This window comes from Tachypleus tridentatus, chromosome 1 (genome assembly GCF_004210375.1).
Source record: "Tachypleus tridentatus isolate NWPU-2018 chromosome 1, ASM421037v1, whole genome shotgun sequence".
Taxonomy (NCBI): Eukaryota; Metazoa; Arthropoda; class Merostomata; order Xiphosura; family Limulidae; genus Tachypleus; species Tachypleus tridentatus.
The window spans coordinates 121,320,390-121,338,568 of record NC_134825.1 but is presented as its reverse complement, the minus strand read 5'-3'; the positions used below and the strand labels follow the sequence as shown (position 1 = coordinate 121,338,568).

Genomic DNA, 18,179 nt, shown 5'->3' with positions numbered 1-18,179 from the left:
TTATGCACAAAATAAGCCCTAAATTCACACTGTAAGAAAAAATATCCAATGCTGATACATTTAGCATACAGACAACAACAAACACTGGTACTTCAAGATTATCCTTACAGACCCATCCTTAAGAAAAGTGAGAATTTGAACCCACCCATTATTATCTAGGAAATTAAGTCCCTTGTAAACTGCTGGCTTCCACTGACACTACTAGAAACTTAACTCTATAGATCAATCACACTCTAACAAAACAGTCTGTACTTAATCCTAGTTTGTCCACTTATCCATGTGAAACATGCAAATGGAATAACCAGTAGTGTAGTTTTTCTCTTCAAAAAATAAAAAAAAATATCATTCTGCTCCCCCATCTCACAAAATATACACAAAAAAGTAGAATACAACTTTCAGTATTACACTCTTATTTGGCCAGTAAACTCACTTAATATAATGTCACTAGTAAAACAATTTTATCAAGATTGACATAAACTTCATTTTCCATTTAAGCTCTTCATATATTTACTGAAAATGTATCTTATAGTTTTTTAACACTTACTCATCACAGTTTTACAATTCAGCATATACAATACCCCATATATGATTTGATAATGAAGTTCATAATTTTTCATTACAATTGGTTCTCATTAAGAGCCAGTGGTCTGTAAAGTTCCTTAGCGACTGTTCAAATTATCAACAGTTACTTCTGAAGCACTTTCAGTAAAACAGTCAATAATTCAGAAAGCTTTTCCTTAAAAATAAATACTTCAGACAGGGTTTGCTCAGTTCATAACATCCTGGAAACACACAGTTTTGTAAACAGTTTTTACCAAACATAAGTGTTTTTTTTATTAAGAGTACTTGAAGCTCTAACACCATCAATCCCAGACCCTGTTCTCATTTATAAGAAATCATACCATTGTTTAAATCAGTTTTGTTAGGGGGAAGAAAAAAAAAAAGAGCTAGAGAAAATATCATTCATAAAATTGGAAACATGTTGACTTGGCAAAATTGTTCAGTAACAATCCTTCAGCTACATAATTCCACTAAATAGGCTTAGCTATGTAACTCCACTAAATGTCACATGACCATATTATAATGACACAGTCAATGTAAAATAGGTTCAACACTGATTCAAAAGAAATTTAAAATCATAAAACTGTTGATAGGATAAGAACATGGACATTTCAGTGACAACTTACTAGTTTAATTTCTTCACTGGTTATTACTTAAATGTTGTCATTAAAGAAAAAAAAAGAAACCTAAACTCAGAAGAAAACAATATAATATAATCTTAGCTACTATGCATGAAACAGTCAAATACTTGCCATTTTAGGCAACCTGTGAACTTACTCCCAATTAGGTTATTTATTACAACAACAACTAATCAAGGCTAAGATATTTTCCACCCTATTTATGAATATTTTGGGGAGAACCTTCTACTTAGCAAGATAAACTGGACTGGAAATGAAGGATAAATTTATGTTAATACTATTTCATCATTTGTGTTATTATTTTCCTTTTCTTTCATAACTAAGAGGAATAAAATTCCTTAAAAGTGATAATAAAACACAAGGTTTCCATTTTGTAAACTTCTCTGTTAGATGGAATTGCAGTAGTAACCTGTTACCATGGTGATACAATGTATATTCATCAGCCACTTCTTATCAAACTGTAAGGATTAAATAATTCAAATAAATATTATTTTATTTTAGTTAGAAACTAGGGAACATTTTAGTTTAGGACAAACCATGGCATTTAGAAGAAAGATGCTAATTTTCACCTTTTATTAAACTGAAAGGATAAGTGTTTTAAAAGAAACCATCACTGAACTGTAAATAATAAATATTTAAAAATAAGACTGCCCAGTCTCAAAGTACCTAAAGAGTAAAGTATTCAATAATGTCTTATCGTATTTTAGGAACAAGAAAAAAAAAAGTCATTTCTAAATAATTATTACATGCCATTAAACATAACACCCATGATTCTCAAAATTTGCACAATGGTTACATCAACTTTCATATGAAAGGATAATATTTAACAATAAATATTAACCCTTTTACCACAGATCAATGATGCATCAACTTTCATATGAAAAAATAATATTTAAAAATAAATATTAACCCTTTTACCACAGATCAATGGCCATGTCATTGCTTTTGTTGACTTCCATTCAAAATTTTATTAAACTACAATTTTATGAATTTATGTAAATAAGTTTGGAATCAAACTGTAAATTGTGAATCAAACTTTAATATTATATATTAGTTAATTTCTTAATATTCAAGTAAATATTAAAAGAATACATCTATATATAGATTTTAGTGAGTACTTCATATGTTGAAAGAGCATTGTTTAAAATTAATGTTTGTGATGTCAAAATATCAAGTCTGTAGTTTCGTATATATTAGGAACTCAAATTACTAATATTATTAAAGCTAGAATATAGAATAAAAACCTCATATCTTTTCATTTTGCTAAGATATAGCTTATGTACTGAATCACACACAGTAGCCTTGCACAACACCATCCACTTTTTGAAACTGTCCCGTATAACTGAGCAGCTGCTTGTATAATACTGTTAGTCACTGCTGCCACAGTTGTCTATTGATGGCTAACAGATGATAGTAGGATCAAGTTCTGCGAGAGTAGTGAAAGTGGACCAGTCTGCCTGATCCAGCTTCCACTGGGGCACGTGGATTGAGTGGCAATGACCACGGCCAGTTTCTCTCAAAAGCACAGGAAAATGATCACTGCCTCATGGATTATTGTCAACCCTCCATGAAAAAGGAGAGAATAATGAAGGGGAGCAAACCGAGAGATCAACAGCAGTAAAGGACTGACGAGGTGCGTGAAAATAAGTGGAAGAACCAGTACTGAAAAGAGAAAGGTTGTGATAAGAGAGCATACGTTCTACAGAGCAACCCCTCCTATCCATAACAGCACTTCCCCAGAGAGAATGATGTTCATTTAAGGCCCCCAGGATTAGAAAGGGAGATGGCAACTGTTCAAGGTCTGATCAATCATATGTCTCTCCAGGTGACAGGTAGAGAGAACAAACAGAGATAGTATGACCCAAGGAAACACGGATGGCTATGGCCTCCAAGAGTGTGTTGAGTGACAAAGACAGGGTGGGCACATGCTTCAAAGGACGGGGGTGTAGTTTATCAAGTCATTGATCCGATAACATATTCGGAAATACTGAAAGTTGCCCATGGGAGGTTGTTAAGGTGTCAACAAGATATAATGAAATTATGAGACATTTCTTTTGGCAAAAATTAAGGAAGATGTTTATCGATTTTGTAAAATTTATCATACCTCTCAACTGTTCAGAAAACCTAACCAGAAAATTGCTAATGCTCCTTTTAAACCTACCCCAGCTTTTGAAGAACCCATAAGTCAACCCATCAGAAACTTGATTAGGGAACCAGTATTTGTTGACTATGGTGTGCACATCCACTTGATTCCTTGAAGGTATCCGTTTGAAAAACATTCCTGCCAAAACAACTTCTTATGCTTTAATTCATTTCTTTACTTTTGTTACATTGCTCAAAGAGATTCAGTCTGATCAGGGATCATATCTTATGTTGGGTTGTTTCAACAAGTTTGTCAGTTTGATGCTGAACAGATCAAATCTAGTAAATGTTAACCACAATTGGAAGATACTCTTGAGTGACTTCATTCTACCTTAATAAATATGATGAGGACTTACTATTTTGATAATGAGATAAGCTTGGATGAAGGAGTTAATTTATTATTATTTACTATTCTCAAGTCAGTTCAGGTGTTGTTAGGGTTTAATTGTTTGGTGTTTGGCTATTTAATGCATGGTCCTTTGAAGTTGCTGAAGGAACAATGGCTGGAAAAATGACTAAAAAAAAATGCACTTTCTGGGTTATGTTTCCAGGTTTAAATCCAGATTCTTACATGCTCATGAATTGGTTCTAGAAAATTTGATGTCATCCCAAAATACAATGAAAACTGTTTATTCACTAAAATTGTAGAAAATTCTCAAGTGTCAGAATCAACAACATTTGTCATAAATATGTTGATGCCTACCAAACTTTTCACAAAACTCTCCTCATACCTATAAATATAATCAATGAAAAGTGCAAATAGACAGTATATATTACTGGTTACTGTGATTGATATACTATAAACCTTGGAATCTATATCTGTAATTAACATTTATTAATCAAAAACTTCTGATGTTCAACCAGAAATGTTTATAGATTTTGAACATTACAATCCTTTTACCTTTAGTGGATTAACATCAGATGTTAATATTTTTACAGACATTATATAACTTGATCTGCAAAAAACTGTGTGATCAGTGAAGAGCGATCTAGCTCCCAGTTAAATGAACTGTACCGATACCAACTCAAAATTAATTCACTCATCATGAACCCTTAATAAAATATCAAGGAAGTTCTAGATCAGACCAATGACTCAATACTGTTTGTAAGTTTGCAAAACTTTTATATATAAATCCTTATTTGTAATAACCATTATTAAAAATATCAAAATACACGTTTTAAGAAAAAAAATGCATATATCAATCTAGTTAACAAATATAAACTGGATACACAACATTTACTTAACTTTTAAATTTATCACTTAACTAAGCTTCTGGATAGTTGAAATTGAAACATATAACAGACAAGATAAAATTATTACAAAATTACACTTCATACTTGCATAATTCATAAAAATGTTGCCAGAACCACTCACTTTAATCAAGTCCAACCACCTTAAAAAACACACCAAATAGTTTTTCATACTTCTATCCAGATAGACAAAAGTACTGTGAAATCATATTCCATATTTTCATACTTCATAAGAATGTTACCAAACCACAGAAAAGAGCCCGGATAGCAGCTGAAATACGTTTGTCCCCTAAACCATATTACATGGTTACTTATTCTCTAATTACATATTTTAGAAATATATACATTTGTCTATGCTTTTTAATTCTTTTAATAAGTAAAATGTTGCAAAGACAAAAGTATCTTGATGGGAGTGAGGTGCTAAAAATGTGTCTGATGGTATCTTAACATATTTCACATCAAATACAAATGTTGCTGTAGAAACAACCCACGTAAGACTAAAAAGGCATACATTTGAGCACAAGAAATGTGAATTGGCCAAAGTGTTCTCTGTGGCTCATTTATCATAACAGCTCACATCCAGATTGTCAATTACATCAGATAAGCTGCATTCTTCAATACTGCACAAATCCTGAATGCAACACTTTAACTACCGATTTAAAAGTTTATTTCTATCCTACATTATGATGATAATTTATTGATATGGACCCATGAAACACAACAGTTGAAACTGTCCTTTTTATTTGCACCCATACAGTTGTTATATGTAGGAGAAATGGTTATGACAATGATGAGAAGTCCAAAACCCAACAAAACACAGATTCACTAATGTCATACACATGTTAATAAGTACTTCATACAGGTTAAGCTGCAAAGAACAAGACAGACAAATTTCAAAATATTACCTATAGAAAAAGTAAGGATAAGTCAGTGGAAAAAAGGTCTTACTAAGTACTATGTTTATCTTGTTTCATGTATATACTTTATTTGCGATTATAAAAGTAATAAAGTTGTAAAACTAAGAGTCTCTTCAGGCTGGATAAGTTTAGACTGCATAAAATAAATAATAATTATAAAAATCTTCCTAAGACAAACAGCTTTGGAGTAGGTAGCTTGTGAGTAATCCAATTCAAAAGCAGACATAACCCCCACATTACCCAATTCAAAAGCAAACATAACCCCCACATTACCCAAATGACTTAAAATAATGGGAATAGTAATTAAACATGGTTCAAAGGGCAGTAAAACAATAAAATTTATGTATAGTTAGAATAAGTACTATTACAAGTTTAAAGTCACTTAGGATAAACAAATGTAGTTTGTAGTTTCCTGTTATAATTTGAAGTCATTCTATAAAAAAAAATAAAGGATAATTTAGGGGTTTTTTTTGGTGGTTACAATGTCATTCAAATTGCCCATCTTTGTATAGAGTTAGGGTAGGAAAGACAACAAATAAAATAGTTTTACGAAAACAAACATTTGGAATGTACATGAGGTTTTAGAGATTATATAAATGAAATGAAGAAAAGTATTTTTGATCATAACATAAGAATCATTTTACACTCAGAAGGTAGTGAGACAGACTAAATATATCCAAAAACAAATCCTTAATAAAAATACTTCATTAGAAATATATGTTTTTATCTGGACAGAAGACTATCAAATTTTCTAAAGATACACATACTATATTAAAAGTTATAGTACAGATACTTAAATGCAAATGTGTATAGAGACCCATATTTTATATGAAGCCTATTGTAAAAGAAGATTAATTATGTGTTATTCCTATTTTAAAATGAATATTTGAAAGGATCAACATCTTTTTTAACTCTTTAATTATGGAATTAGTACAAAGGACTTACCCCATATACATTTTGTGCTTATTATAGTTTTCAATATTATAGCTTTTAGTAGAGTTTATGCATCTTAAAGAAATTTGGCACTAAACATAACAAAGCTTTTGTGTTCAAAATATTTTTTCTTTAGAATACTGAATGACACACAAAATGAATTATAAAAGTAAATAGCAATTTCATTTGTAAAATCTCTGAAACTTCTTTTAAAAATCCAAATAAATATCAGATAAATGTGCAGAATAACTTTGTATTTTTTCTATCTTATCTCTCTATAGATTAGATCAAATTGACCGACCTTGTAACTGTCATATAAATAAAAAGGAAATACGATATCAGTTACAATGTTCATTCTAGAATGACTACAAACTGTAACATGAAACCACAAATTTGTATTCTTAATAGCTTAAAAGCTTATAACATTATGTGTCAACTCGTATTTATTATTTTTACTTACCTTATATATATATATATATATATATATATATGTACATGTGTGTGTGTATTATTACTACAATTTAAAAATAAATTCTTAAATTTCAGTTATTTTCATAAAAAAAGCAGTAAATAGAAAAATATGGAAAACGATGAACTCTACCACTTACAACTGTAAATAAGTTTATACTTGTTGCACCTTGAATGCTAAATCTTGCAACATTTCACATGTTGAAAGATCTAAAATAAAACATTTTCAGGTTTTATACATGTACTTTGGAAAAACAAAATATCACAGGATTCTAGTGTAATTTATCAAGCTTACTAACTAAACTGTGTTTGGGTCTAAAAAATATTGTTTATCAAACAACATTTTCTCTTACCCCTTCATAAGTCCCTTGAATTGACTGACACTGTGAAGCAGGTGAACACAAGCAAACACTTGCAAAAATGGAAGAGATGGGTAGGATCACTGTGTTTTGATTCACAATATACAGCCATATCTCAGTAAACAGTAGAAGTTTCTTATTTAATATTCCATGCTGTCAATATTGGTAATTGGAGTTTCTAATTTATAAACACTATACTTTGATTTTGGCATAAGAAACATCTGACTTGAATGAAAGCTGCATTAAATGTACCACATAACACAAAATATATATTTAGAAATTTTTGTTTTAATATTTACTTTTTAAATTACTCAGTTCACAGAGTCTAGTGTAGCTTGTGAGTGCAACATTTTGCTAATGGTTCTGTGCCCAAGGATATTGTAATTTTGTCCACAAGCACTCACTAAAGTGCGTCAAGGTGAATGATAAACTCTAAAATCAGGAATAGAAAACAAAATATTAAAAATAAAGTATATGTAAAAAGCTATAATTGTGAAATCATTAATGTAACTAAAAATGAAAATGTAGGTACATTTTTCCATTTTAAAATTTTCACTGCTCTGTAATTGATGATAGAGCTACAGTTAGTAATACAGTATAGAAAGTAAAAAATATAAGTAATTACTTTAGAAAAAATATTCTTATATTCATATAAAATGTTCAAGAGATTATGCAAATGAAATTTCAAAATTGTAAGATGAAAAAAAGGCATTTTTAATCTTAAAATCAAAATCACTTTGCATCAAACAGTCAGCATTCCGAATGCAAATTGTCATAAGCAAATTCACAGAAAATCTTGTAATGTTTACTGAAAATCTGTCAAACTTTTATGACAAAAAGCATATACTTTAAAAGTTATGGTATGATCAATTCTCTTGTTTACTTTGGTAGTTAAATTTAGGCTCTTAAGGTATACCTCATAATCTTAAAAGTTTTTTTTTTTTTTATAACTTTTATGTTAAATATTCTTCCCAATGCCAGCAGTCAAATTTTACTTAGCTCCTAACACAGCCAAAAACAATATAATAATACTGTTACAAATTAAATACATTTATTACTGTGTGTAACTTCAGGGTTTGTTAATTAAGTGAAGATGTATAAATATTTGTGTAATTTGGGTTTGAGGTTTCCAAATACACATTTTTAAATGCTCATGTACAGCTTCCTGCAAATCTAAATAATGTTTTTTTTTTTGTAGTAATAAAAAGAATGAAGTGAAAGAGTAGCTACCTGCCCAACATGGAAAGGACAATGGTAAAACTTGTCCCTCAAACAAATCTTGTTTTCCTGGTCATTGGTTCATAGGAAATTCACACCCAAGAATAAACACAGCACATGATATCTCATTACAGAAAGGAAAATTAACATTTGCCTTACATGAAAATATATTTCCAATAGTTTGGCTATCTTCCTCAGGATGTCTGCCAAAAATCCTTGAGGCATCATCCACCTAATTTCAAGCAATTTTGCATGAATTGTGCTGCTGATGACATCATGCAACAAAAGCCCTCTATCAACAAGATGGTAAAACATCTCTATATACAATAACTACACCTGTAAGTTTTTTCTCATGAAACTTCACTCTTTGATGAAAAAAATATAAAACTGTGCACCAGAACAAGAAGGACGTATGGGTATATGTATAGAGAGGAGTACCTATCGGAAATACATTTCAAGCATTGAAATTATTAGTTTCAGAGGCAATATCTCCTTATAGATAATTTAACTTGAATGCCATGCTAGTAGTGGTAACAATTACTTAGAAGATCCCCTTCAGAAAGTACTTAAAAGGAAGCTCATGAGATGTGACACTTGATGGTGGGGACTCTATAAAGACTAACCCAAGGGAGACAACATCTGGTCTCACTTAGGATATATATTTTTGCCCATATAGTAGAGCAGAAAGGCAAAGAAGCCAAGTTTGTGATATAGGAATGAACATCATGTAAAAATGACTATCCAAAAACTTACTTGCAAGCAAATCATCAAACAACTAATATGTCTAGTATATACTGGGGTGCATTCTAACTATATCTTGTGTGAACACTTTTAACTCTACCACTAGACTTAAGAACAGAATCCAGATGTGGAAGGAGGGCATGTGTAATAATTATCTGCATTTCACCTGAACTCCACTACTATCAAACTCCAGCTATGAAAAAAAGCACACTGTCATATAATATGGATATTTTTGTATGCCTCAACTGTCTGACTCTACATGACTATCACATGCAGGAAGAGGACACTATAGTTATGGAAAATAAACCTATATAGAATTCACCTTGACTCTACTGAACAAATATTGGCTGTATGAAGAAGACATGTTAGATATAAATGTACACTGGTATGATATAGTGAGTGCATACATCCACTTAACTGAACAGTTCTATAGGACAAACCCTATTTGAAAAGGATATTCCATGGTTCAACACCCCAGTGGCTATAAACTGGTAAGTGGCAAGGATTTCCAGTATTCCACTCAATTAAAGATGGAGAGTATTCATGTGGAGGAGATGCAAAGAAAGTGTCTGGATCCCCAGTGGTCTTTCAGTCCAAATAAATCTTTTACTGAAAACAGTACAATGGATGATTGCAAGACCCTATTTTTAAAAGTTAGCAAATACAAACCTGAGAAGAGGGTAGATCATCTTCCTAGAACTGTTTCTAGTCTACAGAATTAGTATGGTGTGGATTCAACAATAGATTAGTCTTGTGGAACATCCAACTTCACAATAGTACAGGCATAGCAATGGTGGATTCTGCAAACACTTTTTCTTATCCTAGCTCAATGCACATTTTGAATAAGTATATCCTATGAGACAATACCAGCCACCTGGTGAGATCCTTTACAATGAAACAAAAATAATACATATTTCTCCTAAAAACAATGAGGGAGTGAAGAATGGCAACCTTTGAAAACCAAAAACTAACAGGAGAGAAACAGCCAAAAGATGTAGAGGAGGAGATAAATGCATGAAAAAAGTCCATGTCTTCCTGGAGGAGCTTGTCCAATGGCTGGTGAAGAACAGATGTTAAAGAATGGAAAAAAGTTGACAAACTGTATATAAGAAAAAGGTAATATACACTGAAAGCATCCAATCTTGAGATGAATTGATGTCATAATGAAAGAAGGAAGGAAATCCAAAGAAAGAAGGAGTCCCAGTGAAGAGTCAAGTGAAGGCAAGGACCAAAAAACAAGGAAACAAATTAGGAAATACAGAAAAGTGAGGCAAAGGATTACACTCAATAGGAAGAGTAACAGAAGGATCAATAACAAAGGAATGTGACAAAAATAGTGCCACAGTAGTAGAAAGCTGGTCCTGGGTAAAAGATCTCAGAGGCCATGTATAAGGTGGACTATTAGAAAGTGTGGGTATGTGAAGAAAGATAAAGGGGATAATGAAAAGAAGAAGAGGGGGTCTGAATAACAACCAGACTGAGCCAAAAGTTGTCAAAGTGCCAAAAACAGAGCCCAAGAAGGAAAGAAGCAAGTATGAGAGTAAATATGCAGAAAGAGGTAATAACAGGCCTGACTGAAAAAATCAAACCCAGAGTTAAAGAATGAGTAACAAAACCATATGAGATGAAGCCTGGAAATGAGAAGGGTTGCAAAAAGTCAAAAAGGGACAGAACCAAACAACAGAAAATTCTGTGAAAGACCTGAGGTTTCAGGGATTATTCTGTTGATAGAATACAGACTGCCTGAGAAAGAAAGGTGGACTGTCATCACTCAAAAATGTATGGCTATTGCCCAAAAACAAAATGGTCTGGAACAGGAACTTTAAAGATGGTTGCAGCAAGGAAAGACCATGGAATAAACTAAGTGGAACATGATCAACTGAATTACCTGTAGAAGCAGGAATAGCAACATATTCTCTTCTTCTTGTGTTAACTCACCAAAAAAGCCCATCACAGGTATTTTGGAACAAAACTCAGCAATTAAGACAAATCATGAGTTCTGCACAAATCTGCACCATTTATGCCAAAGAGTTGTGAAAATGAGAGAAAATTTTGCCTTTAACAATTTCAATGGTCTTATGTAAGCATAGAAACCATGAAAGTGACTTATTTTTGTTCATATAACATGCAAGGCTAAAGCACTTAAAATAAAAATAAAATTCCTTATTGGAGTATTTATACTATAACTTTTAATACTGTACATATATCTTCACAAATTTAATAAACTTAGTAATGACTCCATGTCTTTAAGGCTCAAAAAATTCTCATTTTGTTTTAATAAAATATTTTTATAAAAAATTTGTTTGTGAAAATACTGTGTCTGTTTTGTAACTAGTCTGACTGAAAAAAGTGATTTTTTCATCATGTCATGATTAAAAATTATTCTCCACCCTAAAATCTCAAATATTATTTGTGTAATCTCTAAAAATCTCCTGAATACATTTCAAATGTTTGTTTTCAGTAAAACTACACTTTGTTATATTCTCTACCCTAACTACAATGGATCTGTCAATTTGACCAGACTCATAACCACTGTAAAAAATTAGGAAATAAATATACATTTCAGCTACTAATTGTAACATGAAATCACAAATGTTTAATCTATACAGTTTAAATTTCATGACATTATACAAGCTGCATATAAAAGCATGACAGTCACAATAAACTATCACTTTAATGATGTCGTGTTAATTTGTGCCTCTACCATATTGGGGGCAGGAATGTTAACTTCAAAAGGTAAGTTTTATCTTACTTGCCCCCAAGTGGTAGTACCTTATTTTCATTTTTAAATTTATCTATTTTTCACCTTTCTATATTTATCTTGTTCTTATTTTAACTTGAGAGAGCAGTCACCTTCCTATAACTGTCTGCAAGCAGTGAAGGGTAGTACAGATGTGGGACATTGTGGGCTTGAACACCCATATTTCGCTCTCCTAATTACTAATTTTCTTATGTGAGACAAGCAAATTGGAAGTTAAGACTGATAGACAGTGTATCCCCACTGCAATGTGGCTCCTACATCCACAGTCACTTCCAAAACCTAGGATACATTTTATAATCCCACATTGTAGCTTGTATCCTAGGGTCTTTTATTAAAATATGCAGCATATTTTATTTCATGTTAATGTATTTTGTTTATGGCTTGAAGATTTATGGTTATAATATATGTATAATATATATATAAAATTTATTTATTATTACTGTCAGAAGTAACAATGACAAGGCATAACTGTACTTGTTGAACCATATCCAATAATGTAAACCTGACCCTTTTCGTATTTACAAAGTTACCAGTCTTTGTAAAATAGTCATATTTCAATTATTATGCATTATATATGTATAATAAATTATTGCTATTTACAAATAAGTTCTTAAATTTATTTTTCTTAAAACATACAACAGTAACTAGAGAAGGAAAACAAGCAATTATTTCTTATTGTTAGGATCTTTGTACTTGGTTTCTTTGTCTCTCTGCTTCGCAAGTCTGAAATTTCACAATTTCACCTGTTTTAGGTTTTATATATATAACAAACTGAATAACCAAAAATAATAAATTACTACATCAATACCACAGAAATCCATTAGAATTCACAAAGCTTACCTGTAATTTGATTAACAAAAAATATGAAATTTCAAGCAGACTAAAGATACAACTTACCTCCTTGAAATCTAATTTCAAAAGAACGAGATGGCACCCTAACACATGAATATGGATAAGTAAACCATAAGGGAGGCATTCTGATCTTGAAACTGGTTATTCACGTTATATACAAAGGTTATATAACTGACCATTTCCAAATATGGTAATTGGAGCCACTGTTTGATTCAGTATGTGATCCACATCTCAACAAATAGGAAAGATGGAAGATTCTTATTTTATATTCTAGCTTATTAATATTAGTAATTTGTGTTCCTAATTTGTGCAAAACTACATATGTCATGTTTTGACATCACAAACATCTAATCTGAACCAGTTCTCCACACAAAAATCAATGTTCAGAATCTTTGTTTCTTTTTAATATTTACTTTTAAATTTAAAACTGAATAATGTATAACACCAAAATGGAATTATAATCTACAGCTTGATACTAAACTTACTGACAGAAATTTATGAAATAGTAGATAATAAAAATTTTTAATGCATGTCATTAAACACCATGGCATGGCATCTGACACACGACATATAGCTATAGGGTTAAAGACATTATTGAGAAGTCTTTAAGAAATAACAAAGACCCCAATTACAAAAATTATGTCAATATGCTTGATAAGTTCAATGAAATGGGTTGACATATAATCTTATCAGACAATTTCCCTGAAAACCTCAGTGCTGTCAACAAATAACAAGGTGACCTGTTTCATCAAGACATCAGTTAACAGGAGAGAAAGTATCAGGGAAGGTGAAACATCAGTGTAATGCTGATGGTTATTGAATCAAAATACTCCAACCACAATACATAAAAGACACACCATGATACATAGTTTTGAGACTAAAAGATGTGGATTTCACACACACACATAAAAATCAGAATGAACAAGGATGCTTATTTATTTGACATCAATAGCCTTCCCTTTTCTTCAGTTTGTTTTTAACAAACACAATAAAAAAAGTTCACTGTAGTAAACAAAATAATAATTTGACTAAAAAAAATAAGTTTTTCCTTCTTGTGTTCAAAATATTCTTATATGATAAAAGCAAATGATATTAGTTTGAAAATCTGCATAAAAACATTACGGAAAATCTACCATTAAAACCAAAACTACTTTTATAAAGTTTAAATTTTAAATACTTAATAAACTGAAACACTAAGAGAACAAGATGAATCAGTTTGAAGTAATAAAAATAACAATAGCAATATTTTAATAACTGAACAGTTGAAATAATATAAAATAATAACAATCAAGAACACTAATTCTGATTATGTTTCTCACAAAGAAATTTTATCATTTCAATTACTAGATAGCTAGAATAATAAAAATGTAGCAAGCAAAAACACTAATTTCAATTAGATCATTTCCATAACACTAATCTTTTGCACAGTAATCTGACTTACTGGATATTCTAAATAATTAAAAACAAAATATGTCACACCACAGTCCATCAACCCTTGGTCCCATTTATTTTTATATATTATAATAAGTGCTAGACCACAGTGTTACTTCCACAGCTTTTAAATAAATGTTTTAAGTGGAATGTTTGACTTTTTTTCCCTCCAACTATAACATGAAGAAAAACTTTCAACCAAAATTATCAAAGGATTTTTAGTATATATTAGTTTATAGAATTCTGGGTCTTTCTAACGCTAGGGTAAGTTGTAGTTTACTATTTGTTTACACTTGAAAGGTTTATTATTCTATACTTATCAAAATTAACTTGCATTTAGCTTCAATGCTTTAGACACTTTTTCTGAAGCTATAACATATCACTGTCAATGAGGATGACCAGTACAGACCAAACCTTAATTTACTCAAGTTTATATTTTACTTAAATTTTAAGTCGAACTTCTTTTCTTGTAATTTTTTTTCGTTAGGCCTAGCAGTACTACTATTGATAGTTTAGTTCAGAATCTGCACCTCCAGTTTAAAAGACAAATTATTCCCTAACTTTTTAGTTTCACGCTTAATTTTACTGAAATTAAAAAGGGAGGATCGAAATGAAATACAAAGAGCTGCTAAAAAGTTAAATTCCGAGGAATATGTATACAAATTACAAAATTGAGAATGTTCTGTTATTCATTCACTGTTAATGTAATGTTACTATTACTGACATTATTATTACGCCGATATACTCGTAGCATAATAGTACTTAAAAAGTTGCAATTCATACTGTTCACAGTTTACCAGCAACTACAATGCGAATTAAGTAAACTATTACTTTACTAAGTCTTACTCTTAAGTCCAAGTTTGTTGTTAAAAAGAGTATGTCACTTATCACTGGCTTAGCCTACCTCATCTGACGTTCCGAACAATTCATAGAAGTTATTTAATCCTTTTTCAATTCTGTTTGATACAGGTCTAATTAGGGGCAAATCTACATGCAATTTCGTATTATATGAGAAAGCTGTAACGTAATTACGACCAATTCTTTGACCGGGTCTGCCAGGGAATCTATATCGCGCCATTTTAATAATTTTAAACACCCTCAAACATGCGAATCTCTATATTGATACTCTGAAAGTATCCTAATACAAAAGCCCAATTACTTCCTAACTACAGTGTAAGAGTATCGGTTCACAACTCAATTATTCCATAAAAAATGAGTTGAATTTACAATAGCATCTTAAACGTCTTGATATTTATTCAATAAATAGTTATGCATATGAGATAATATAGTTTTATTAGTACATAATTAAATAAACACTTAGCACTATTTTTCTTAATACTTATATTGTTATAGGAATGCGCGCCAAAATTTTATATACAGAACATATAGAACTGGCTAACTTTTAGACTTCTTCGAGAACTTGCGGCATATGCCATCTGAATTCTATTAACACTTAACACATTTGAATAAAATGTGTGAAAAGAGAGGGAGTATTATAGAAGGCACAAAAAACAATATATTCTATAGATTTCATTCAGACTGGTAAGCGTTATCATACTATAATAATGTAAACATCGTATTTGAGTTTTGTAGCATGAAATAAATATTATGCGCAAAATAATTAGAGTTTTAGTTCATGCCCATAATCACAAGTTTGAAAACATCGTTAGCATCATTCTACTCAGGAACACATTTTTACAAGCACAGACCAAATGCAAAAAAAAAAAAAAAGAAATAGAATAAAACGCAACGTTTTAAGTTAAAATCTGTTTATTTTTTAATTTCGCACAAAGCTACTCGAAGGCTATCTGCGCTAGCCGTCCCTAATTTAGTAGTGTAAGACTAGATGGAAGGCAGCTAGTCATCACCACCCACCGCCAACTCTTGGGCTACTCTTTTACCAACGAATAGTGGAATTCACCATCACATTCTAACGCTCCCACGATTGAAAAGGCGAGAATGTTTGGTGCGTTGGGGATACGAACCTGCTACCCTCAGATTACGAGTCGCACGTGAGACTAAAAAAAGTGTTTATTGTAGCTATAGAAACAGTGGTAGCCTAGTTGCTTTGCGCCGTAAAATACCAAACCAACCAATCAGTGATTACAAGTTAAAAGTTCTCTGGTGGTACAGCTGTAATTTTACGGAGTTGGACACAAAAATAATGGGTGATTTTCGCAATAGACAGTAGATAATCTAATATGACTTTGCTCTAAAACTCGAAATAAAAGAGCTAAAAATTTCGCTATGCAAATCGCTAGTTAGGCCTCATATGGAAAATTGTAAATATTCTGTTTACGGAAGGGCTATATTAGTGATATATTAATATCTCTTGTAAATTTATTTTCTTTTAAGCAATGGTATTTCTTAACCTAGAAAAGATTCTCCATGGAATGAACAGGTTAAAAAACTTCCATTTCTTATGATATATTTTAAAGATAATAGAAAGAGAGTACACAAGTTTGAGATTTAAAAAAAAGTTGAGCTTCAGCTGAAAGCACTCTTACTTTTATAGCGAGGTGATTGATTTATGGAATGAATTGCTGTAGGCAGTAATGGAAGACAGCACTTTACAGAAGTTTAATTTTGTCTGTTGTTATGGGAGCAAAGATACATAAAAGATTACTTGCACTTTACCCACAGGTATCAAAACCTGATTTGTAGCACCATAAGTCCAAAGACATATCGCTAATTACAAAAAACAAAGGCAAGAGTTTAAGAGGAGGATTGATAGTTTCCCGAGAATCAGATGGTGAGTTTAATTTTTTTCTTTTCCCAAGGGTAGATGCTCAAGAACAACCTTGATATACTAAATTGATACTTATAATATAGTCTGTGAGTAACGTTAGGCTTTAAAAGCCATCCGGATTTTAAGTTCATATTCAGAATATTTTTTTTTAAACCAATAAAGCATATTCATATGTGTTTGATCTAACAATCATAGTTTTTGTGTAGAATAATCCAGTTGTGTGAGAATTGTAAGGTGCAGGAAGATTGTCTTCAAAGGTAAAATATATATATTTAACTACTCCGTGTTCGTTTTTCTATTTTAATGTCTGTAGATCTCTATATATGTTCAATGAGCATTCGTAATTCAATATACATTCCTCTCCTATAGCAGCTCAGCTTATACAATAAATAAACGACATATATTGACAATTCAAATTATTAATAAATTACATCACGTGATCACCATAGCAAAAAATTCCATCATCAGTTGCTGTTTTTTTATGTGCTCTGAAATGTACATGTGCTTATTAGATACCGCCTAAATAATTAAACTAACACAAAAATCCTAATGAAAATAAAAGTATTCACTGATAGAGAAATTGTCTCTCATACCATAATCAACCAGATCAGTTTTAGTGTTGTCAGCTGCCCGATCAGAATCATGAAAACCCCTACTAACTCAGACATATACTAAATATTCGATCAAACCAAAATCTAGCAAAATTATGTGATTTATAATGATAGCACATTAGACTAATATACACCTACTAAAACAACAGGTATGAAAATTCAACAAAAGATTCTTATTAACAGAGCTTAGGACCATTGGGGAAAGGTAGTAAAATTTTCCTATGTGGTTTCCACCATCTCCTAACACTAATAAATCCTCACTATACTTATTGTTATCCTAATTGAATAAGTCCTTGGTGCAAGTATCTTACAACTTGGAGAATACTAATGCAATGTATATAGATGTTCTTACATGGTTCAAGTCCGTCAGTCATAGTACACACTAAAAGATGTTAAAACTGGAACATGTATAAATTTAATGTTAAGTAAGTATTCAGCGGAATCATAAACTCATGAAATATTTCAATTCAAACACTTGACATGAAACACTGAAGACAAACGAAACACTCTACCCTTTTCTTTTATCCATCACATGAGCTATAGAAGT

At 31.2% G+C, this 18,179-nt stretch overlaps 1 protein-coding gene across 3 annotated transcripts in view; it reads right to left on the bottom strand.

The window, feature by feature from the left end:
- Positions 1-15,478, bottom strand: part of LOC143222536 (uncharacterized) — a 102,682-nt gene extending 87,204 nt beyond the window's left edge. For 2 of the 3 annotated variants that reach the window (XM_076449155.1, XM_076449174.1), the window contains exon 1: positions 15,177-15,477. In XM_076449155.1, the coding sequence (XP_076305270.1) occupies positions 15,177-15,350 (174 nt within the window). In that variant the 5' untranslated portion in view covers positions 15,351-15,477. Of the gene's footprint in view, positions 1-15,176 lie in introns of all 3 variants that reach the window. The other variant, XM_076449165.1, reaches the window with a different exon arrangement.
- Between the last annotated feature and the right edge of the window lie 2,701 nt (positions 15,479-18,179).